General features: G+C 37.2%; 1 protein-coding gene across 1 annotated transcript; it reads right to left on the reverse strand.

Annotated features, from left to right (window-relative positions):
* Positions 1 to 1,152: 1,152 nt before the first annotated feature.
* Positions 1,153 to 20,272, reverse strand: arl8ba (ARF like GTPase 8Ba). Its single transcript, XM_088916281.1, has 7 exons — positions 20,046 to 20,272; positions 10,150 to 10,230; positions 8,965 to 9,038; positions 7,534 to 7,627; positions 6,385 to 6,452; positions 5,442 to 5,512; positions 1,153 to 4,926 (listed from the first exon to the last, which is right to left on the reverse strand). Exons 1-7 carry the CDS (start codon positions 20,166 to 20,168, stop codon positions 4,877 to 4,879), a joined length of 561 nt encoding a protein of 186 aa, XP_088772407.1. The 5' UTR covers positions 20,169 to 20,272; the 3' UTR covers positions 1,153 to 4,876.
* Positions 20,273 to 24,558: the final 4,286 nt, after the last annotated feature.

Raw genomic sequence — 24,558 nt, forward strand, 5'->3', positions numbered from 1 at the left:
GGTATTGTAGATTGTAAACTAATTTATCCCAATTCTGTTTTCTGGTTCGCGTTTTACGGTTGTGATGTACAAAATGGTACTGGTTGCTCTCTTTTCGTCGGATTCCAGAGCAGCAGTGCCGTTTTTTTTTTGTGTGGAGACCAACATTGCACACTGTATTATAAATATTAGTGCATTAAAAATTTAAATTTCACTTGCTGCAATCAACACAATTATAACACCATATCCTAACACTGTCTTCCCATATTCTTTAAATGCATTTCCCTCAACTCATTGTTTTCCCAATTAGATCTAATATCTGTTTCTGATCCTTCATGTAATACTCTGCACTTGTCAACAATAAACTTTAATCAAGTGTGTGCCCAGTCCCAAATTTTGTCAAAGTCTGATTTAAGTTTTCCTTAAAGTTTTCAGAGTGTTTAGTAATCCTCCTATTTTGGCGTACTCCGGGCCATTGACTAATTATACAAAATATAGTTTACTAACTATACAATAATCTACATCAAAAGAAATTAGGATCAGAGTCCCAATATAGATCTCCATGGTACTCCACTAATTAGAAAAACCTTTTGAGAGTTCCCTCCCTATTGTTTCCAATAACCAAATCCATGAACTGCCTTGATACCTAATGTTTCTAGTTTAAGAATTAATGTAATGAATTAAATATCAAAAGCTTTCTTTTTAACTTTTTTAAAATAAAAGCTTTTATTTTAACAGGTCTTTCCTAAATCCTTGCAGACTATCCCAACAATCATATTGTCATACAGATGTTCCACCAGTTTATTGTTGTTTCAAAACCTTCAATATAATAGAACTAACACTTGTTTGTATATTATTGGTTTACACCCCTCCTACTAATGGGCGCTACATTAGTTAAATGTATTGTGCATTTTATTCATTAGAATAGATCACTAATGTTGTTAGCTGAGCTTTTGGGTGCATGTACTTATGGAAAAACCACTAGTAAAGTAAGAAAATAAATAATTGCAATAACCTCCATTATTTTAAATATCAACTTCAATCAACACCACGTAAGTGCAGACAATAGTAAGAAATGTTTGTCTTACTATTCATATAATCACCCTCAACACTCAATTTATTATAGCAGTCACTAAGGAAAAGAAACGTATGCAAGAAACACAGAAGAGAGCATTCACCTGAATAAAAAGGTTGTTTTTTTTTCTTATTTACAAAGTCTGTAATTGAATGATTCTGTTTACACATGCAATTTTTAATGCACAGGGAAAAACACATCTTTCTTTTCATAATAGTGTCTGAATGCCATAAAATGCTGAAAGCAGTTAGTATATCAACACAACAAATACATTAGCTTTACCTACACCCCTGATTAAATATTTAAATAGTGACCTGGTCCCCACATAAAGCATATTAACATCCATGTTCTGTCTAATTAGGCACAATGCTGCACAAATACGAGAAAAGATAAAGAAAATCCTTGCCACTGTAACTGCAGAAAGCAGTTTGAAGAAGCTATAACTGCTGAGTAATGCAAAAGCACCTACAACCAGTACAGAGTGCTGGGCGACATGCTCTAACTAGTCAAAAAAACAGTGGTGAACAAGTCTGTTTATTATGGCAAGGCAGTAAAAGCTCCATTGAATTCCTCATCCCCAATTTTCTTTCAGTTCCCTTGAAGTTAATACTTTGTCTAAAGAACATGACGTGGTGAAGGAAAGCATGTGCTTTCTCTCTCTGTGCTACTTTAAATAACTTGTAGAACGATGTAACTATGGCCAAACAAGTACTCAAAGGTAGATGGCTAGGTGTCACAGTGTGATAATGTAATTTTGTTTTGGTTTCAAATAACAAGTAAATCTGGCTTCTTCAAAGCCAGCCTCGTTGCAATCTGGCTATATCATTAAAATGTGTAGTACATGTTCTGAGGGCAAATGGAGGATTTAGGGTGTAAGATATACGTTTCCACTTTATGGGCATCAATACATGTATATTATTAATTCAAATGAAAGCTTTTCTAAGCTACTTCCTTTATGTTTGACATACTTTCATAAAGTTTCTAATGGCCAAGCAATTACATGATTGATTTACACAATTACAGTAGTAGATTTTGAAAGTGTCATTCCTGATCTTCCCCTTTCTTGTGGCTAAGGTGGAAATCTCCCATGTGTCTGAACAGAACTGGCTAGGCATCCCTCCATTTACAATTCCTCTTCTCAACTTCTGCCTTGCAGACCCGACTGCATCTGATACCAAAGATCAAGACTCTGAAGTTGGGAAAAGGAAAAAAAAATGGTTTACAGTATGAGGCAGTTCACATTAACGGTTAAAATGAAGGCTTTTGTGGCACTCAAGCTTGATACCCGTTAAAAGTTCGGTATTAATTTGTATTTTATCAATCTTTAAAAAAAATGATAACCTTTATATCAATTAACACCCAATGCAATTTAGTTTTATCAATTTTCTTTACATCCAAATGTTAATTGCTTAAATGATTTTCAAAAATACAAAACTTCTTACATGCCACGCACAACAAATGGCTTGTTAAGTTTCATAGATGTCTTCTGTAGTTGAAACTAATTAAAAGGGAAAATTCACATTTTAGTGCCGAACTTGCCTCGAGGTAGATTTAATGGAGAAAATTCATGTAACAAGGTTCAGAGCCAATTCTGTCCTTGATTCTGATGTAACTGAAAGCATCTTAAGAGCTCAGAAAACCACAAAACAAATACTTCATAGAATAGATCTGCAGAGTTGTGCCATAAATCTGTTAATAGTTCTGATCACAAATTAAATAAGGAAATAAGCTGCCCCTCTCTCAAAGCAACATTTCATGCTGAAGTGACTTCTCTAGACACTCATGTAAAGTTTAGGTCACTGGGGGCAGTAATATATCACCTACTTCTGCAAAGCTTTTAACTTTTAACTGACAGTCAAAGGAACAGGGTGCAAATGCAACCTGTTCGTGCTTCTTGTTTCTCTGATGGGACGTCCCAGCCAGAAAAGCTCTGTAAAAAGGGCCAATGTTTAAGCATGACCTTTCTATTATTTTTCTCTAAAAGAAAAGGATGTGCATACTAAATCAAAAGTGCAAAGAGTTTGGGAGGCACCAGCAGTCAAATAATTATATAAATGCAAATAGATGTAAGGCTTCATACAGAATATCTGCAGGATAGCCATAAAGTGGTCGATATTTAATTGTGCGACCAATTCATACAGAGCTAGGGCCTAAATAGTCTAATCAGAATTGACTGATGAAATGTATTAATTTGCCATTGGATTACTACTTGTCTTCTAGTTTGCCAATGGACGTCTTGAAGAAGGGCACCAAATTGTCTGAGTGACAGATTAAACCTGCTACATGAACTCTTTTTCAGTAAGGCAATTTGTGAATGAGATTACTTGATAAAACATGGCTGTTTGGTCATCCTAACTAATCTGGAGGCAACAAGGCATTATATGGCACCCTTTTCCACCAGAATTTCCTAAATCACATTCTGAAAGAAACAAAAGGGGAATAACACACAGTGTTTCCCAGGTTAGATGAAAACCACTTTAAACAATCATTGGAACAGCATGCAAACTGCTGTGAAAGTCCTGAAAAAGTGAACATTAGTCCTTCATTCAGTTGCTGGCATCTTGCTCTAGTTTAAAAAAAGGTGCAAAATATGTCATGAGAACTACAGGAGCACATGCTCCATTTTTTACATAAGCAAAGCAACAATTAGCATCATTTCATTGACTCCTCCTTGTGCTTTTACATTACTGTCTTCAACATTTTATCATACATTTTTAGCATATTTACACAAGTGCATTAAATAAGGTAAGGGAATGTCTAGAGTTGTCACAATATCTTAACTGCTTCAAATACAGAACCACAGTGAATTTTACCAGTCAAGCATCATAAGTACATCAAGTTACAATCATCCAGGTTAAAAAGCATGCTTTTTATTGTACTTTATCAGCTTTTGTGTTTTCCTTTTCTTTTCCTACCCCACACACAATTCCATGCTTAAATGCTGTTTTGGTCCAGTAGTCAGAGCTATTGCAGAAGGCACTTTCAACTCTGCAGACCACTCCGTAGACAGAAACAGCATTGCAGGTTTCACCTGACACTGGAAAAGTACAGACAGGATTCTTGGTACAAGACCCCACAATTACGTACAGCTTTACCTTTGAATTTATTACATTCAGACTCTTAAATATATGCTCATTAAAGTAAACTAAACTGCATGATATTCCTCTCCCTGTTTACTTAGTCCATAGAGTTGCTACAGTCTGAGGACTTCTGACTACAATAAAATAATGTGTCACATTTTGATTACTTGTAGGGATAAAGGATTTCTTTAAGCCAAAAGGCAAAATTCATAAAATGTGTACAACCTAACAAAACATGATGAACATAAAACTGGTAGAATCACATTTAAACACCAATATTCAACAAAACAGAAGAACTGCCCATTTTGGCTGACAGATATAGTGGATAAACGTCAACCTATTTACAAAACAAATATGACAGACGGTAACATGATCTACTTGTACAAAAAAAACCTGCTGCAGAACAAGGATCTTAGTCCACAGGCTTATTTGGAAAATAAAAAAGGACCTGTGATTTGGCATTTCAAAGGCATATGACATTCTGGGCTGATCTGCATTTCCCAGCTTCTAACAGTTCTAAAGCTTTACTTACAGTATCATGACAACTCTAGTACTTTAAGCAGTTTTTTTTTTGTTACTGGAGGTTACACATCATTAGCAGTGCACAAAATGGACTGTGAAGGAAATTAAGAACTGGGCTACAAGGGAGACTGTGGTGTGAAAAAGGATTACGTCATCACAGAGTGAGCGGGGCATTTTGGAACTGATATGGCCAACAGGACAAGGGCAGGGGTCTTCAGCCTCAGCTCCTCCGGGACTTTGAGTGCTGGATAAGCCACTGCAGTGTGATATCTGTGGAGTCAGGAAACATCTGGAGTCAGCATCACACAGGAGCTGTTAGCGTTACCACCTGATGACATCTGAGGCATGACTGTAAATACGATTTCATAACTGATGCATTATTGCAAGTCTTAGGACAATATTACAATATATTGTTCAGATGCCTTATACCATTATCAGGTTTACGAGGCACCTCAATGTTTGAAAACCATGAGAGGAATAAAGCAATATAACAAGGATCTCATTTAATTAGCTATATCAAAATAAATTTCAAAGCCATGGTAAACTGTTTGGGTTACAACAGTTGTAGCATTCATCTAGATTTTGTGCTGCCTAAACACTCATCTATTATACAGAACAAATATTTGCTAAGCTGATCAAAATAAGAGTTCAGCAGATTCAGGACTCTGGGAATAAATCCCTCATTCTCTGATTTTTAAAACCATTTCCAGTAACATATTCATGTGTTTAACTCTTTTTATCTTTGCTTTTTATATTACTCTCCTCACTGACACTTTCTTCCTTACCTATGTTGTCCTTTTCTTTGCAAGAAATTGAGTAGCAGCAAATCTCTCTGTCCTGAATAGCTGCTAAATTCCTGCAGGAAGAAATCAAAAGTTTTTGTTACAAAAATGCTCTAAACAAGACTCTGTTCTAATACAAGACAGATAAATAATATCAGGTTTAGTGATCATGCAATATTTAACTTTTTGTACTACAGCACTTTTGCAATATGAATATAAACAAATAATTTTAGTGTCAAAATGCACTTCAATCATGACAACAGACAACAAACTACATCAAAAAACAATGCAGTGTATCAAAGGTTATGCTTTGTATACATAATTACCAGTAAAATGATTCATTTGTCTTGCAGATGTACTATAATTTTGCTGAACAAATAAATTCATTACGATTACCATTTGTCATCAACAGGTTACCTACTGTGAAAATCACAGGCAAACAACTTGCGTGGTCACCTTTGTAAGCAATAAAAGCTGTATGTCTGCAATACATGCTTTGCTCTAGATTATGGATTAGATGCCATTTTGTGAATTTTCTACTATTCCTCTTGTACAACATGGACAAATTTGTACCTATTCATTGCCCGCCGAGGCCTAGAGGTTAAATGTCACCCCCACTCAACCCACAAATGTTCAGTGGTGTTCAGGTCTGGCAAGTAGGCTTTTAACAGCCTATGTGTCACATTCACATCGTCTTGCTTCTCATTTGCCAATGACTGCCAAAGCCGTTGGCAAATGAGAAGCACGAGGATGTACATTGTCAAGTCAGGATAACCCACAAGGAGGGCAGCAGATAAAGTCCCAGGGCTTGGACCAAGGATTAGCATCTAACAAACTTCTGACTATAAAACAAAAACTCAGAACATACTGCAGGACTGCAGGAGAGCTTAAAAGCTTACCATACTACAGTTCCTAGAATACTTAAAATATTATAGGTTCTACTTACATTTTTTCAATAAGTTGCTTCTCATCCAAAGCACTGGGAAGATCCCTCTTGTTTCCAAGCACTAGAACCTAAGAAATACAAAACCCCAAAATGTGAAAGAATAAAATGGCTGATTTACATTGATCACTCCATAAAACTGGTATTTTTAACAGTTCAAAGGCAATAAAAATAATTCCAGGTCTAAGAGTATAATTCACAGCTTTGTTAACATTTAAAAGAGGAGATCAAAAGTGGTCATAATAGAAGTATTCAAAATCCTCAGGCATACAAAGTCAACCCAATGGATAAATCTATACTTGGCAATGGAGCAAGGGTGTGTGAGGACACAGCAAGAAGACTGGAAGACTGATCCTTGGATCAATAAGCTCCTAGCAACCAAATGAGCCTGATGAGTTGAATCATCTCCTCTTGTTTGTAACTCACACACTCTGCAGACAGCAATAATAATTCAGCTGATTCATTATCTGCAGATGAAAATGTACAGTCTTCCGATACCTAAAATAAGACAACCATCCCCATAACCAAACCTGCGTATTACAATTACCAAGATCAAGAGATACCACTATATTATCTGCAGGAACTGATGCAATTTTTCATTACTGTAACCTGTTAGGTTCAACCAATATGTCAAGTCATTTACCCAACTTGGCTTGGGTAAGATCAGGCTTCTAAGTCACGATCAAAATGCTTTGAGAAACAATAAGGCCTCCCAATTTATTTTATGCGCTTCACCTTTTGTTCTTGGATATAAATTCAGGAACAGGTGAACATTTTTGCTCTTTCATGCAAGAGCATGGCTATTAGAACCCGTGTTGTTGCCATTTACAAAAACAGATGAAGTAGTCCGTCTTGCCTGTAGACCTGCTGTCTTAAAACCCCAGCTGAATTTCCTCACTCCCTTTCAAGATGTTCCTACTGCTCCTACTGGTTGCTATGTGACAAGCTTTGTACAAAACATCTGTGATGTAGTTACCTCTGGGGTGAACCAACTCAGTAAGCAAATGACATTCATGCTGCCTATTGAAATCATGTGATTAAATTAGCTATATAGGTGCATCTTGTAACTTTTGCTCCAGTTGTTCAAAGACGTACTTGTAATACAATGGTGCAATAAATGCATCTTCCATCTGGAAAGACAGGCTTACTTACAGGGATGCCTTGTAACTGTGGCTTGTCTAGCAGATTGTGAAGCTCATTTCTGGATGCCTCTATTTTTTCACGGTCAGCAGCATCTACCATGTAACTGTGAAAAAACAGTTAGCAGGTGCATGATCTTCAGCAATAAAAAGAAGACAATCTAGAAATTACACATAAAGTCAAACAGTAGTGCCAACCAAGTTCTTTCACACATTAAAAAAAAAATTTTTTTGGGATGTTTCTGCCTAAATACAAATGCAAAATATAAATGTGCTGAACATGGTGTCTATCTTTAACACATTTAACAAATGTATAACAATTACAGATATATAACTAAAAGATGGTGGCTATAGTAATGTATATACATGTATAAATAAGAGGTATCGCCATTAGCTTTCCTACTCAAGTCACTTAGATACAAGAAAGCGGTAATAGATTTATTCCATGCTGAAAAGAGAAGAAAGAAAACGCAACGTTTTGGCCGTGGAGCCTTCTTCAGGTGTGTCAGGCTCCACAGCCGAAACGTTGCGTTTTCTTTCTTCTCTTTTCAGCACGGAATAAACCTATTACTTGTTCCTTTGCAGCCTACACACGCTGACGCAGCTACCCACCTGAACTACAAGAAAGCGGAGTCCATTAGAACATTTACAGACACCACAGAGACAAATATGCCAATAAATCCAGACAAGATTTGTAACTATAAAAAGAGCAAGTCTGCACTCTAGGAGTGGCCTAATGTTTTAAATCAACTATCATAATATTCTGTTAAATTTATATTGTGTTTTGCACCTCAAAAAGAACCCAGAAAGGAACCCAATTCAACCACCTGTGAAGCTCAGCTCCAACTGACGGCCCTTATGTGCCAGCAGCCACTACACAGCATCTCCATAGGAGAAGCGAGAGTGCTTTACCCATTGAATAAAGGAGGAACTGTAGAAAGGCCAGACTGTATACACCCTGAGTGGAATTTAAGATGGACATTAAGGTCAGCACCACTAGTCTTCCAAAAAGGACCAAGGACCAAATAGAGATATAACTATATAGACCTAGATATAACGTTGTATTGGAAGGACAACACCTCTTACAGTAGTGTGTCCCCAGTCATTATACTGTGGCACTGGTTTAGAATTTTTATCCAGAGGGACGAATGAAATTATTTATTGGATTGATTACGTGACCTTGACATTTACATTTGTTACCACAGTTTTTTTTTTCCTATCTGATATTATTACTGAGCTTTTAAAATAATTCTGTCTTGGAGATACCCGAATTAAGGGTCAGGAAAAGTCATAAGTCAATAGCATACCATAATGAACAGTCAATTGCATTGAGAGAAATATTTACATAGAAATAACAGTTTTAAAGCAGCAAAGGCACCGTTAGGCAATGGCATTTTGTGACTTTTCCTAGCTTGGTATGCCCCTTACCCAGTCTGTTACTTACACAATAGCATTCACTCCTCTACAGTATCGCTCCCACATGCTTCTGAATCTTGGCTGTCCTCCTATATCCCAAATCTATTGAGGGGGAAGAAGCAAATTAAATCACATTTAAAAATGACACCTGTTAATTTTATCGCTAAAATCCTAAAATACTTTAAAACAGACTACAATAGCAAAATTGTTATTCCTACTATATGCAATCCCAAGACTAATACTTGTGAAATAGAAAGGACAGCTTGCATGGCTTCACAAAGTGAAAAATGTGAAAATCACCAAAAGCAGAGAGCTTTTACATTTTTACCACTAGATGGCACTTTCTACAAAGAAATCTTCTCAGACATCATCGATCTCTTTGCAGGCTGTGGCAAATGAGATGTGTTTTCATCAAATGTAAAGTGAAACTGAAAACGTAAAATGTCATAACTGATGGATACCACACAAAGAATAGAACATATAATTTACCATAGGGCGAATTAAAGCCAAATTGTATTTTATTACTTTGAATACTTTTAATGCTCAATATCAATTTGTAGTTTCCTGGAGAGGAGACAAACATTCATTACCCTGATGGGCTGACCATATAACAGACGCTTATGTCATCTGTGAAGGCTACCACAATCGCTTTCACCTTCTTATTTGCAGCATATAAAAAAAGATACTACAAACAATTTTTAGGATTACACTACAAAAATTATAATTGCATATACATGTTTTTTTAGATAAATTTGCACATGAAAGTACTTGCTTCCCAAATCTGTATACAAACCACTGAATATTGGCAACAGTGTTGTACAGGAAATACATGTATATATTTTCTTAAAAATGTTCTGATAGATCTCAAAATGCTTATGTACAATGTGACTAAACTAAATGATATTCAACAAATTTGTAAAGCGCAAAATAAAAAAACTTAAATTTTGATTTAATATTGATTTAAAAAATAATTCAGCCATCAGAAGCTGCATATTTTTATACTGTCTACTGTGCCATTCTGAATTTCATAAAACAAATAATACAAACAGGTGAAAATAAACCTCAATACTACAGGTATGTCACTGTTGTACTGGAGGGCTTGGAAAAACCAGCAAGCAGTCTTGTGCTTCAATTTCTTGTGTTACATTCTCATGGTGTTTACTGCACTCAAAATTAATGTCACAGAAAGGAGAGCTTGTTAAAAAGCTATTACCTTTATTGTCACGTTGCCTTTGGTGACTTTTCGCATGTTAAACCCCACTGTAGGAATCATGTCTTCGCTGAACTGGCCCGACTACAATAAAAATTAAAGCATTATTTGTGTATGCAAAGGCAGCACGCATTTTAGAAAACAAAATCTAGATCTCGGCAAGATCAAAATACTTGGGAAGTGAAAACTGTCTATCCCCTCAACACCACAATGAGCGTTTTGTTCAGTTTTCAAAAAGTAACCAATAGAAAATCCCATCCTGGAGATGAGTGCTCGTTTCCTTTTCTGCATTCATCATAATCGGACATGGCTATTAATGAGTACATAGTGAAGTACAAAGTGAAATGGAAGCTCATATCAAATATATTCTGTCTTTAGTACATCCAGGTTTCAATTGTAATTTTTTTGCCAAATTAGCCATCCACAGCATGTATCATAACTATCAAAGAAAGACACTTGCAAAATTTCAAACCATGATTTAGCTAGAGGAAGGACTGGTATCATGCACACATATCTGTACTAGCATGCATACAGGTATAAATGTACACATTTATACATCAGGTAGACTTCCTCTACCTCACAACAAAGCTTTGGAGGTATAGGCAGTCTGCATGGTCCCTTCCCTGGAAAAACATAGCACAGGTATAGGCATCGCTATTTGATATGTGCACCAGCGCCACAGTCTGAGATGTGACAATGGTACTTGATTTTAGAAGTGGCTTGACAAATCAAATAGCTAATACATGTCCTTGAAGTGAACCCATAACCCTCAGCAAAGGAATAAAGCCTGAAATTCTGAAAGGATCCACATTAAATGAAAAAGGCTGCTGTGTGCAAACGCCCAGGGTAGCCAGATGAAACATTCTAATGGTGGATCAAGGACGAAAAAAACCTGGGATAAAGTTCAAATGACAAATACCCAGTTGGACTCTTTGTTGCGGTTTTAAAAAAGCCTCAGCTCTCACAATGCATTTTGCACATTTTTTACAGTAGTCACATGTTTTGTCCTTTACCCTGGAAAGACGAGAAGAAATGCCTCCTCTTGGACACACATGAACCACAGATAACCAAAATGGCATTTATATGAGCGCTGTTCATTACCACAAAGTATGTACAACTAAATTAAACACAAAGTATGGCCTGTGCCAAAAGAATTTCAATTTTATGGATATGTCTGAACTTTAACTGAACTTGGAAATTTTACTTGAAATGCTTAGACAAGACTGCCTAATTTCCACAGCGGTATTCCAGGTTATTTTTCAACTGTCAATGCTTCCTTCCTGCCTTCTTTAAAGGGCTCAGTCAAAGTGTACTCCGCAGATCCAAAGAAAATCCTTAACCCTATTTTTTAAAAACTTTAGCTGAAATTGGGAGTCTTAACCCAATTCTTAACACTTGTAAAGACAAAACCGTGCTTGTTCTTCAGTAAAAACACTCCTTTCTGTATGTGAGAAGTTGTTGCCTCAAACTTACCACCCAAGCACATGAGTCCAGCGTCACCTGACTCATACTAAGTGGAAGTGAGTGGGTGTGTCTTGTGACTTGCACCAGTAATCCCCTCAGATTCCTGGACTGCTGCCTGCAGACACAGCAATACTGTGCTATACTCCTATCAGTTAAGATGGAATGGGGTACATTACAGAGTAGGTCAATTTCAACAAAAAAAAAGAATATGAATACTTCCATGAAACTTCATATTACTGAAGAACAACACAGATGGACAATGGTAGCAAAACAAAGGCAATACATTGACTGCTGTTCTCTGAAGGCAAATTACTAATTTCATCTGCTATCGTCCACAGTGCCAAGCAGCACCTCAGAATATCACACAATAAGACTACACCTCAAGTCTTTAGACACTGATATTGGCAAAATAGAAAAACCAATATGTCTGGGTGAGACAAATTAGATTTATAAACAGGATATATAAAATAAGTGAAAGGTTCTTAGTTATGGAGAGAAGAATTCCTCTTGCAGATGCAGAACAGGTTTCTGCACTGGTCTTTCTTATCCCGCAATTCATGCAAAATAAAAAAAGGCTGATTTCACAACGTATCCATCCCTTTATGATCACAAACTCAACAGAAGACCTACTACTATAAAAATCAGTCTTACCACCTTCCCTCATATTGAAGGTGCAAGAGAAACTCCTGATCAGAACCACTGATTAAGCAAAGGAAGGGTTACAATTCAGCACTGGTTTGCTTGAAAGTGGCTTACATGAATAAAAATATGCTGTGAACCCAGGAATTATACCACATCTCAGCCTTGTTGTGCTCTGACCAAAGCTTCTTGCTGTGAATTGTCTTCAGGCTTGTGAATGGAAGTGATGTTTATCTTCCCTCTTCAAAATGAAACACGATCGTCTGTAGAAGGTTTCTTTTTAAAGCTCATTAAAGTAGTCTTTGATTGGCTTGAGAAACTATTGGCCTTCAAATACAACTGAGTAATTAAAACCACAACATTAAAAATATATTCCTGAAAAAGTAGACCACAAGTATACTACAGATGTTAATAGCTCTCCACTCAGTAAATACTATAAAAGTAAAGCCAAACCTATTACTGCTTTTCCTTTCTTTCCTCAGATTGGTAGACCACAAGTTAAACCGTATGCTGCAAGCTGTTACAAGTGTCTACATTCAGTATTGGCTCAGTTTCTGCTCTAAGAAAATTACAATCTACTTTCAGATCTCATGCGTTGACCTTCAGGTTTTCATGGCTGATACCTTGGGATATGCTATACAGTCCCTAATGAATCACACCACGCAGTATTTATGATATACAGAAGAGCTATCATTACTGGAACTGCCACCGGAAGGGCCAACTTACAATAAAAAGCCCTTTGAGCAGAAAAATAAATGTTGTATACAATGTGTTTTACAGCTGATTTTGATTGTCTTGAAACCTTTTACATTTGATTACACATTATGCATCTTATAATTGGGGGTTCACATCTTTTTACAGAATCGAATTCACAACGATAGCCTGAAAAACAGAAAATCCTTAGAAGATCACCAGGTTCAATGTCACTTCATAAATAAATTTCATAAATTACTTATGCCCACTTTTAAAACTACGAGAAGTATGTTGTGCATATCCAGCATTAAACATTGCACAGCTCAAACCATATTGTGCATCACAACATTATAATTAAGAGTAATTCAATGTTGTTGCATCCAATTTGGTAGTTAAAAAGTTAAAAAAGATGTAAATGAAATACCCATTTCCCTATGATCACGGACTGAATTAAAAGAAACATTCGACATGGATTCAACATCCATGAATAAGAAATTACACGTCGGTTCTCAGAGGAAGTTTAGTGTTTGCTAAAGACCTCTTATCTTGCTTCTTCTTAGTGGAAACCTTACATCCTGTGTTAGTGTGTAATTTGAAAATGACAAGTGGGTGAATTAATCTAATACCAGCCTACATTGGTAAAGATCTCATATCAGAAAACATAGGCTCTGTGTTTTTTTATACTAAGGGTATAAATTCCATATCTTCAAATCTTCAATGCTGCCTAGCAAGCCGATTTTATCGAGGAAGGACTTAGACACGATAACCCCTAAAAACCAGTTACTAACCAGTAGCGAAATAGGCCAGTTACTAATTGGCCTGTTTCAAGACTGGATGATCACATTGCCTGTACCTCTGGCAAACTGAAAACTATAACAAAGGTGTTGAAGATGACTGCTCCTGCGATGACACATGGGTACCAAGTCAACCACTAACACTACCATTTTACTCTGGATGGAGGCATCAGTTGTGTTAGCTAGAGACATGTAGATGGTTCATGGTTAATCATTCTTGTACAGTTACTTTTTGTTTCAGCTGAGACTTTCCTTCACTCCATTAATATTCCAAGGAGAGAAAGTCAATGAAAAGTAGAAATCTGCACATGCACAGTACAAGTGCTTTCGACATTACGCATCAGAACCGGTTCCAATATCTCAAATCCCATCCCTTGTCAAGAAAACACTGAACTTATGTTACAGAAGGCATGGAATTGTGTTATAGCGTAGACTGGAGCTATTAAAAATAAGCCGTTCCTTGATAAAACTCATCTGATTCCAGTTAGACTACAGGATGGCAAGTGTTCAGGTTTTACTGAAAAGTTCCAAAGTAATTCTTTAATGTTATAAATATGATATGATTCTTTAAACAGTCAGGATCCTGACTTTATTTCCCCACAATATCACAAGAGATTCATGGTATCATTGTAAAATGGCAACTTGAAAAGCCCTTTTTCTTGTACTGACCTGAAACAAAGCAAATAGCTGCTTCAGGCATTATCCCTCACATTACCTGTTATTAAAGCATAAATATCAGAAAATTTACAATCAGCAAAACATATTTATTTTATGTTATTGTTCCAATGAGAAGCTGCTCTTAGAAAACAGCCGCTCACCATCATACTTTCAGGTTTTAGATACTTTCAGACAACACTTTTGAAACCTCCCTGGTCTGTGGCTGCTAATTCTCCACAATTATTATTCAATAATTCAATTATTTTGATATCACAAATATTATCACTATAATCGCTGGATTTTATCACACAAAATGCTGCCACTGACAAATTATTTAGGTTAATTTGCACATATTAGCATTTGTAACTGTTTGTAGTAGAGGTAGCCCTATTAAGCATTAACTGCAGCACTAGTATAATTAAAAGTGAGATTTTAAGTGATAATCTACAACTTTCACACTCAAAAAAGAAATGTTTTCTTGAGAATCTTCTTAAGCTCCATCAACCCACTTGAATCTATATTTTCTTACTAGTGCAGTGACGATGTTAACTCTCAAGACACAGGAACACAGAGAATCATCTTTACTCAATGCAGTCTTCTAGGTGTCACTTGGAGCCGTTACTATCCAGCAAACGGAAACAATTCACAACCCGTTGGAGCCACCAAAGCACAATAACTACTGAATACAAGCTTATATACATATACATATTTCAGTTACCTACGTTCCTCCTAAAGCTGTATTTCTCAAGATGGGGATGTGGAAAAGGTCCATATTTGGTAATCTAACAGATTCTCTGACCTAACCTTCTCTGGCCAAAAGTTTTGACATCTAGGAATGTTGAGTTCTATTATTTGTCTGGGTCTCATTGTCCTCCTTCATTCTTTCTCTGGTAGTTCAAACATTTGAGCCGCATAATTGAATTTAACCCTTGACCTCCTGCCCCTTCTGACTAGCTATACATTACAGCACAATACCACAAGGCAGGGCTGTCCAGTTACAGTATTGCAGTTCTCATTTATGGCCCATAACCACACGAGTGACCAAAGGGAAACCTCACCCACAGCACTGTAAAGTCCCTTGCTGATTCAGAATGTCCTAGGTGGAAATGAAAAAGTAGTGAAAGTACCGTACTTGCTTGCACTTCATCTTTATCAATGAAGTACTATGTAATTTAAAAAGATGAAACTGTGGTAACAATAATAGCTGCCTCTTAAGCCTGAAGGATGACAAAGAAACTACACAGAAAATCACTCAACTAAGTATAGCAGTGAAAAGCAAATTATAAACTAAAAAAATATATATTTGCAAAGCATTAGAAATGTTTCTTCTCTAGCAATTAATCATATTCATCTCAGAAATAAAATGTGTACTCCTGCTTGTGATTTGTATTAACTGGATTGCCTAAATGCAACGCAAATACTCAAATGATACAAAGCCCTCCCTGTACACGCAAAGGACCAATGCTTGCTTGTATTTCAGCAGTGATTAAGTGTCAAACCAACAATAACAGATTGCTGAGTGCGACTATGGCTTTTAACTGCTGATTTACGTTTGATTCAACTTGTTGAACAGATTAATATGGCAATTGCTGGGTATAACAAACCAATTGATAAGAAGGTCCAAGTGTGAAGGTGTAAGCAAGTGTCTAGACACTACAGACAGGACATCAGTGAAGGCTGACACCATTTATTTCTCATCACTATGTCCTGCTCCCTGTGCATTAAACACTTCTCAATAGATGAACAACCCTCTCTTCTGTGTTCCTATTGTATAAAAATGTTTCATTTCGTTTTCAGAAAATTTTACTACAGTATAAGATATTCCAGAGTTATAAAGCATACACAGTCTTTAAATGTTAACTATCAGTGTGGACTGAAGGTATTTAGCATCAAAATGGCATGCATGTCTTTCCCAATCTGATTCACTATTCTGCTATCAGCTGAAAGTTTAAAGATGGTGCATTGCTGAAGAGCTACATCTGAAAGCTTGGTTTAAATGAAAAAAAATGTTTTCAGATGATTGTCAGGCTTAACATGTTTTAGAAAGAAAAAGTAATAAATCTTCCTCCTACAGTGGGTGTGTGTCCCAAAACAGGTACACCTTATGCTTCAAAGAAATCAGTGGCTCTGATTAAGGTTGTGGTTCATCTACAGTGACCAATAACAATGTTAACATCTTATGTCTTCTCACTTGAACCAACATTTAAGCTCAGATGTCAAACTGAAATCAAGATAAACCATTAGCCTGTGCTGTTTAACCTTTGGCAATTGCAAATGCACTTTTTGCAATGTTATACCTCCACTAAAGTAAACTTCTAATTCCTTCATATTCAAAGAGACGCCAGGGATGCTCAACCAGTAAAGGTACTGACCCAGACAGCAGGTTGAGCGCTACAGATCAGATATCACCAGTTCAAACCTAGGTCATTTCACTAGCTCACAGAGGCTGGGGTTCCCCAAGAGGTGGTACACAATTAACCAAGCAGAGTCTTGGGATTAATCACACAGGGTGCTCTTGGCAGGCCTGCAAACGGCAATGGCTTTTGACTTAGCAAGGTACTTGCAGTAGAGTAAGTAAGACATATGCCACACCTCTGATCAGCTCAGACTCTGCTGTCAGTGGCTGCGGAGCTCACAAATTGTTAAATAACAACAAGGCGAGTGCGTTAGAAAAGCATATATACTGTATTTAATTCTCTCTAGAGTATGTAAAAGAGTCAAGGCCAGAAAGCAGAGTATTATTAATAATTGGCCATTCTACAGTACATAGAGCAGGTATTGCTATTACTATTTTTATTACTAAAAAATAATATTCAGAGAGAGATTTTATGACAAGCTTGTATCACATTGTCCCTCTACTGGAGCTGTCTGGGATTTTGGGCCCATTTTGCCTTGAAGAGGTGATCTTTACCCTTGGGGAAGGATCATTGGAGTCCAACAGAGAATAAATTAAAATGAGACAGTTCAACGTTTTATAGGAATAGTCCAAGAGCTCCACTTAAAACTTACAATTTTCAGTCATTTTTTCCCTTGAAATATATACCCATTCATGAATCATATCAATAGTGCCATTAAGTATACATTCGGCAAATGAAATTTAAATTATGCCACATTTCTTAAGTTTTGGCCTGTTGGAAAGTAAAGTACTCACTCATAAAAAAAGTTTACAAACTTTAAAAATATATATATACACCAATAGCTTCTTTGAATTGAACCTATGAACTATCACAATGGTAATTTATAGCCCTGCTATTGAAAACAAAATCATATATGTAGTTCATAATGAAGATTCAGGAGGGATGACAACATCCAAATTCAATCAGCCTCAGCTGTGAGTAATTTTTAATCACTCCTGATGCTATTTCCTCGTTTCAAACATTATAAATACTATACGTTATCCCCTTCCCTCCCTCACATACATCTTTAGCATCCCACCTCCACCTCTGCAGGTGCCCCCTGGTCTCACTCTGCATGGGGGTCTCGGCATCCTCATCCTATGGCCAGGAGGTTAGCCCTCAGCCAAGTGGGATAAGCCAAATTTACGGTCTAAAACACTCCACAAATGCACTTGATTACTGTCTAAAACACTTGAAAGGCACTTGATTCTTGGGTATTGTTATTCCTAGTAAACTTTTATTTTAATGTAACACATAGGTGGTCTAGGTACTGATGTGGCTTTACAAAGATCATTCCACAAATACATTTTACTCCAATTTTTTATGTCAATTATTTAGATTTACAAGCTACTGATTTTGTCTTTGGTACACACAGTACTGAATTAGTGTAAAACCAATAGTTAGTTACCAATAGTTAAGTATTTTATGATTTACATCAGATATAATGGTCTTATCTGGGATGCTAAAACTGCAATCATCCAGGTAATTTACGTTTTTTGTCAGCATCCATAATCGGGCTTATTTGTCAAGTTTAATAAATGTTATTCCCTTGGGACATCCAGATCATGATTCTGTCTTATAATGACTGCGGTTGTCATGGCTACAGTGTAGCCCTCTGCAGACACCCTTGTGTAATTATATAACTGACTAGGTAGTAAGTGAAAAGATCTCGTTTGCCTCGTAAAAAAAAAATCCTTCCTTCCGTGTTCTTGTAATATGCATGTACATGAAAACAATTTCTGCCAAGATAAAATTCAATCTACAAACAAAGCATATTTCTTGACAATAACGCAATTGTTTATGTAATAACTAAGGCCAAAATACGACTAAACTGTGTTAAACTGCGTGACGTTGTTCTTTTGACATCAGGGATGTTTTTTCCCGATTTGTTACACGACCACACGCATATACAAAGGTGCTTAACTAGTAAGTATTAGAAAGCGTGTAACGGTAGTCTCACAAAACACGACCGTCTGAATGTGTTTCAAAAACAGTGTCAGATTTCACATAAAAGGTGATGCACAACAGTGACATCGAGTCTAGTGACGTAGGTCAGGGTGAGCCAGTCACACTTGAGGCACACTCACATGATCCAGTCCTGTTGCCCTTCGTTTTATGATAAAATACGAAAGATATTTAATCGAAACATCTATATCAAGGGTAAAAGAAAAGCTTTAAATTATTTCAAACCACATCATTCGATGTGTACTGCATTAATATCTCCTAATCAATTTTAGAAGACTGACAAGTTTGCAGTGCTAAGCAGCTTTAAAGTCCTTTAAATTTCCAACCGCAAATCACCCCAAGATGTGTCACAAGATGCAAAACAAACATTTGCTTCAGGCAAAAGATTAGTAGTCACCGACTGCATGGCAATTTGGGAAAAAAAGAAACGCAAACGAAGCAATCTGTTTAGGGCTGTTTACAAGTGTAATGCTGATGTGTAACTATCGCAGCTTATTCCGGTCTTGTCAAGTCACCTGCTCCTATTACCCAATACCCTTGGCCTTAAACAACACCATGGGCAAGACCTATTTCAAAATCTGCAAGTCGATAACGTTTTCATGCTCCGTACGATTAAAATTACATCCACATTCAATGCAGCTTCTCACATATAATGACATTTTAACTTCGTGGCCAGCTACAGCTGAGGGCAACGTTACCGTTGGCCAAACTATGTTACAAGTTGTACATAAGGGAATGTAATAACCGCTTGGCCGGGATTTTGACCAATTCATCACAAAGGACTCGTATTTCTCAAAACAGGGTCGTTCACCTGCATGTCGACGCAGCTAGCAGACGATCTGGAGTGAAAAGGTTAGTCTCCCTGTGCACACACCAGCGAAGCACGAAAAGGAGGCCTAGTAAAACGTTAAGTTCCCCATTTAGGCTTATCTTAAATGACCGATTAATGCCACTACACGTGTACAACCGAGGCATCGGCATTCTCGAAATAATCTAAAACGAGTTAAAGAAAACAAAACCGAAATTTTTGCCGCACATCCGACAAACGGCCTCGGAGCCTAGACCTGTTGTGTTTACATTCGCAAACAGCTCAGCTGCCCGGTAAAAAAAACCCCAGACAAACCTATCTTTCCTATTTTAAAGGTTTGGTTTCTAAAACATTACCATCATAGTCAATGCTCAAGCGTTACTGGCAATAAATAACGAAAACGCTTGCTTGCCGTCCCCTCCCAGTCTAGGGCCGGACAAATGTTATTATTCACCGGTTGGCAATATAATATTAAGAACTCACAGCTATCACGTTGACAAAGGTGGTCTTCCCAGAATACTGGAGCCCCACCAGCGTCAGCTCCATCTCCTCCTTCCAGAAAAGGGATTTGAACCAGTCCAAAAGCCTGTTTATGAGTGCCAGCATCTTGAAGTGCAACGACAACCACACGAAAACTGGGACAGAATGTTGTTTCTGTCTCCAAAGCCCCAGCCAGGAGTGCAAAGAGTCGACAGGAAGTGAGCTCTTGTCATATGACTCTGAAGCGCATGGAGACCTTGCTCGAAAAGGCAGATGGGCAAGTTTGGTTTACGGGCACAGCGCTGTGCTCAGCAGCTGAGATGGCGACCTCTAGTGGTGGTTATTTTTTGGCCAGGCGAAACTTTGAAAAAAGGGATTCCAAAATTTTATTTGAACAGGGCTGTCTAACTGATATCGAAAGGAATCGATAATAATAGGCGCCCAGTATGGAAACGTGAGAAATATCCATGTGAACAAAATAAAACTAAACATCTTAGAACATTTTCTTTTCATCATGGAATAAACATTTACCTATTCTTTGCACCTTAGAACGTGTCTATACATTTATGCGACATATCCCCTCTTATCATCCCGACAAATTGTATCTTGATCTCTAGGATGGGAGCAGGTTCCGTCTAATAGATTTTGTTTTTCCTCCAACCAGGCTACACTTAACATTCTCTGTTAACTGGAACTCCAAATGCAATCCTAGAGGATTAAATTACAAAAACTGGATATAAGAGCAGTAATTCACATAAAGTGTCTGTTTTAGTGTCTGATTGATGCCTTACTGTCAGGGTTTGTTTTTAAGCATATACTTCAGTGCCACTTAAAAAACAGACTAGCAACAATGCACAACAACAAACACTTGGTTGCTGGAGGAAACTCACAGTGAGGCCGTCTGGTTTCATTCGTTGGTGTCTCTGGTGCTACAGGGCAGGATGTTTACTGAATGAGATTAAACGCAATGGTGATATGAGGACATGCAGATACACTAACTTACCTTATTGCAGATTCAGATCTGTATTGCAGATGCAGATTCAGACTTTGCAAAATAAAAAGTAAGCCTATACTGTGAGGCTTTCCAATTCTCATTTGTTTTAAGGCCTCTCAGTACTGTACAGGAATGCTTCATTTGAAGCAGCTGGGAAAGGTCAAGAGGTCTTAACACATTTACGGAGTATTCTTAGGACCTTAGAATACTCCTTAGGAGGTGGTGTACTTTAGAAAAGATGTGAAACTGAGCTCTTTATTTCTTGGTTGTTAAAGATTGCCTGGTACTTTCTAGGAGAGTGGTGGTGCTAAATTACTTTCTGGGCTTCTGCCATCTGGCCTACCTGAAATTTCCCCTTAATTCAACTGGTGAAGCAATTTCTTGTCTGATCTGCAGTGTGGTCACTGCAAAATAATGCCTATCACCAATGCGGGAACTTCCTATATATAAAACACTATGGGATGCAAAACACTAAACAAATGCAAGGTATGGTGTAATACTGATCACCCTTCATATCTAAAAACATTGAACAATTCCCTGCTGACAACAGTCATTGGTCTAAAGATGTGAAATAGTAATCCTTGGGCATGAAAATATGAACAGCAAGCAGGATTCCAAGACCAAAAACTGTCCTCTTCTAAACTAATCAAATTGCTTACTTTACAGATTAATAAAAAAACTGACATTTGTTAGAAGTGTGTATAAACTTGTAAACTATTTCAGAAATGGTAATACATTTTAGCCAATTCTAAGACGGCCAGTCCTGCACAAGGCAAAATACAGGGGAATTGTTATAAAGAATTAAATTAATTTTTACAGCAGCTTTTTCACCCTGCGTCTCACAATTGGGAACCCAATGAAGCTCAGCAGATGTTGTCTTGGCCGGTACCTGGATGGGAGACCTCCAGGGAAAGCAAAGGTTGCTGCTGGAAGAGGTGTTAGTGGGGCCAATAAGCTTACCCTGTGGTCTGTGTGGATCCTAATGCCCCAGTCTAGGGACACTATACTGTAAAAAGGTGCCATCCTCCATATGAGATGTAAAACCAAGGTTCTGACTCTCTGTGTTCATTAAAAATCCCAGGATGTTTCTTGAAAAGACTAGTACCCAGGCGACCTGACCAATTTTCATATTGGCCTTTAACAATCATCTCCTAATAATCCACATCTATAAATTGGCTTCTTCACTCTTTTCTCCCCCCCATTGATAGCTGGTGCGTGGTGAGCTTACTGGCGCACTATGGCTCCCATCACATCATCAAGGTGGGTGTTGCACACTGGTGTTGGTAGAGGGGAGTCCTCATTACCTGTAAAGCACTTTAAATAGAGTGTTCACTGAAGTGCTTTATAAGTGTAAGGAATTATTATTATTATTATTATTATTATTATTATTATTATTATTATTATTATTATAATTGATTGATTGAGTTTAAAGCTGAAATCTTTTTCACTTAAGAATGAACTTTCAGGATTCTACCAGTAGGTGGTACTCTATTACAATGATACAATACACTACTCTCGCGATTATCTATGAAACTCTCCTCAGCAGGAACATTTAGCATTATTAACAACATAATAGCCTGCCAACTCGTTGTTAAAACCCAGATCATCTACGTCAGAATACACAATGACACTTACGTACATTGTGTTTCTCACTTGCCTACGAAAAATTGAGAAATTTCTGAATCAATTGTTGGTATTTATTATTATTTTTATGATAACTAATAATTAACTCTCAAACGTACTAAATGGAGGCACGTCTGGAAAACATTCTTAATTGCTTAACAAAGTAATTGCAAAAAACAATAAGAAAAAAGCACTACTATATTAAGTTGTCGATATGTGCATTAAATTGTTGAAATTCTTAAAACGTTTGCATTACAAGGTCAGGACCACAGCTACCTGTGCCCTGTTTATTTGAAAAAATGAAATGTGTCTTTTTGTTTTTATACATACGTGACAGTACTACTTGTACAGTACTTGTAGCATTTTCTGATGCAATGACGATACAAGTAATAAGGTGTACGTCATTAGTTGTTTCTTGTAACCCAGGAATAATCTAATTGTACATCCATTAACAGTTATTGACACGACCTTGCGTTTCTGTGCAATGATGAAGCTCATTTCCGTCACCAGCAGAAGCTAAATCCAGGAAGAATAATCTTAGTTTTGGAAAATATATTGAAAGGGTTGGAAAAAATACTTTTATTGCTTTCACCTTATTAGATGTGACAAGCTCCAGGCTTGTGAATACATTTTTATGTTCTTTATTTATCCTCAGTCACTCAAACGTAACCTGTAAAGCACATAAGTAGATATAATGTATTTCACAAAATAAACTGAAATGCTTCAATACCGAGTAGCACGCCACACGATTAAAGGTCGTCTGCTATCTTTATCAAGGGACAGCAACCTGTAATGCCCAGGTTGTCTATGAAAGACTGATTTGTACAAATAAATGTATGTGTACTGATAGATCGTTAACGGTGTTATAGAAGGTTACCACCCATGCTTTCAGCCAGCTGAAGCTCCCTTACTAAACTACTAATCTACCATGTTATTTACCGGCTGTGAACAACGCCCACCAATCAGAGCCGCAGACCTGCAGGGAGCACAATGTGGCAGCGCATGTGACGGGCTGCAGCTTTTTTTCAGTGTGGTCACACAGGGTGTCTCTTAAAGGCCTACTGTTTTTTTTCCAGCGTGAAATCTGAAATAATACACAGAATGTTCATAATAATTTCAAATCCCGTTATAACAGTTAAGAAATGTAAATGTTCTTTCCCACATTAAAATGTATCAGACCGAAGAACCATTTCATTGTGATTACAGATGGTAAAATCGTATCAAACTGAGCTATGCAGTTCTAAAATTCTCTCTTTTATCGTATTTTTTTCCTGAATCGTGCATGTTAATATTATTTTTTCCTTCGCCCATCATAAAGAAACAGAATTGCCTTAATTTTAATATTTATTCGGCTTTATGTGCATATCAAGTCACGGAGAGCTGCTTAGCGCTTGCTAAAGCTCATCCTAACATAACTAGGATTAACCATTGATACGTACTATTACATGTTAAAGAACACCTTTCAAGGTCTGCTTTGACTTCATGTGCAAAAAAGGTGTGATGAAAAGCTGAAAGTTCCACCCCCCGTAGCGATGTGATGTGCAATTATAAATATTAATAATCACAACTCAATATCACAGCTACAGTACTCTTTGCACCCACTCTAACCTAGGAGGGTGTCACTGTAAAAAAAACCACCACAATCAACAACAACAACAACCGATAGGAGACCCAGCATTAGTGGGAGTAAAAAACACTTCAACCTGCTGGGAGACTTATTCATAGAGTGTGACATTGACTATGGAGAAGCAGGTCAGCTGAGTCTCATCACCAAGGATAATGAAATTAGCTGGCTTGCCAAAGATGTTCACCAACAGGCCTTCTTAATTAGAGAGGGAAGAAAACAGGCACCCACATTTGCAGTGCGCAAATGAGGGAATAAAGGAAATCACTATCCTT

This window comes from Atractosteus spatula, chromosome 5 (assembly GCF_055471065.1).
Source record: "Atractosteus spatula isolate fAtrSpa1 chromosome 5, fAtrSpa1.hap1, whole genome shotgun sequence".
In the NCBI taxonomy this organism is placed as follows: Eukaryota; Metazoa; Chordata; class Actinopteri; order Semionotiformes; family Lepisosteidae; genus Atractosteus; species Atractosteus spatula.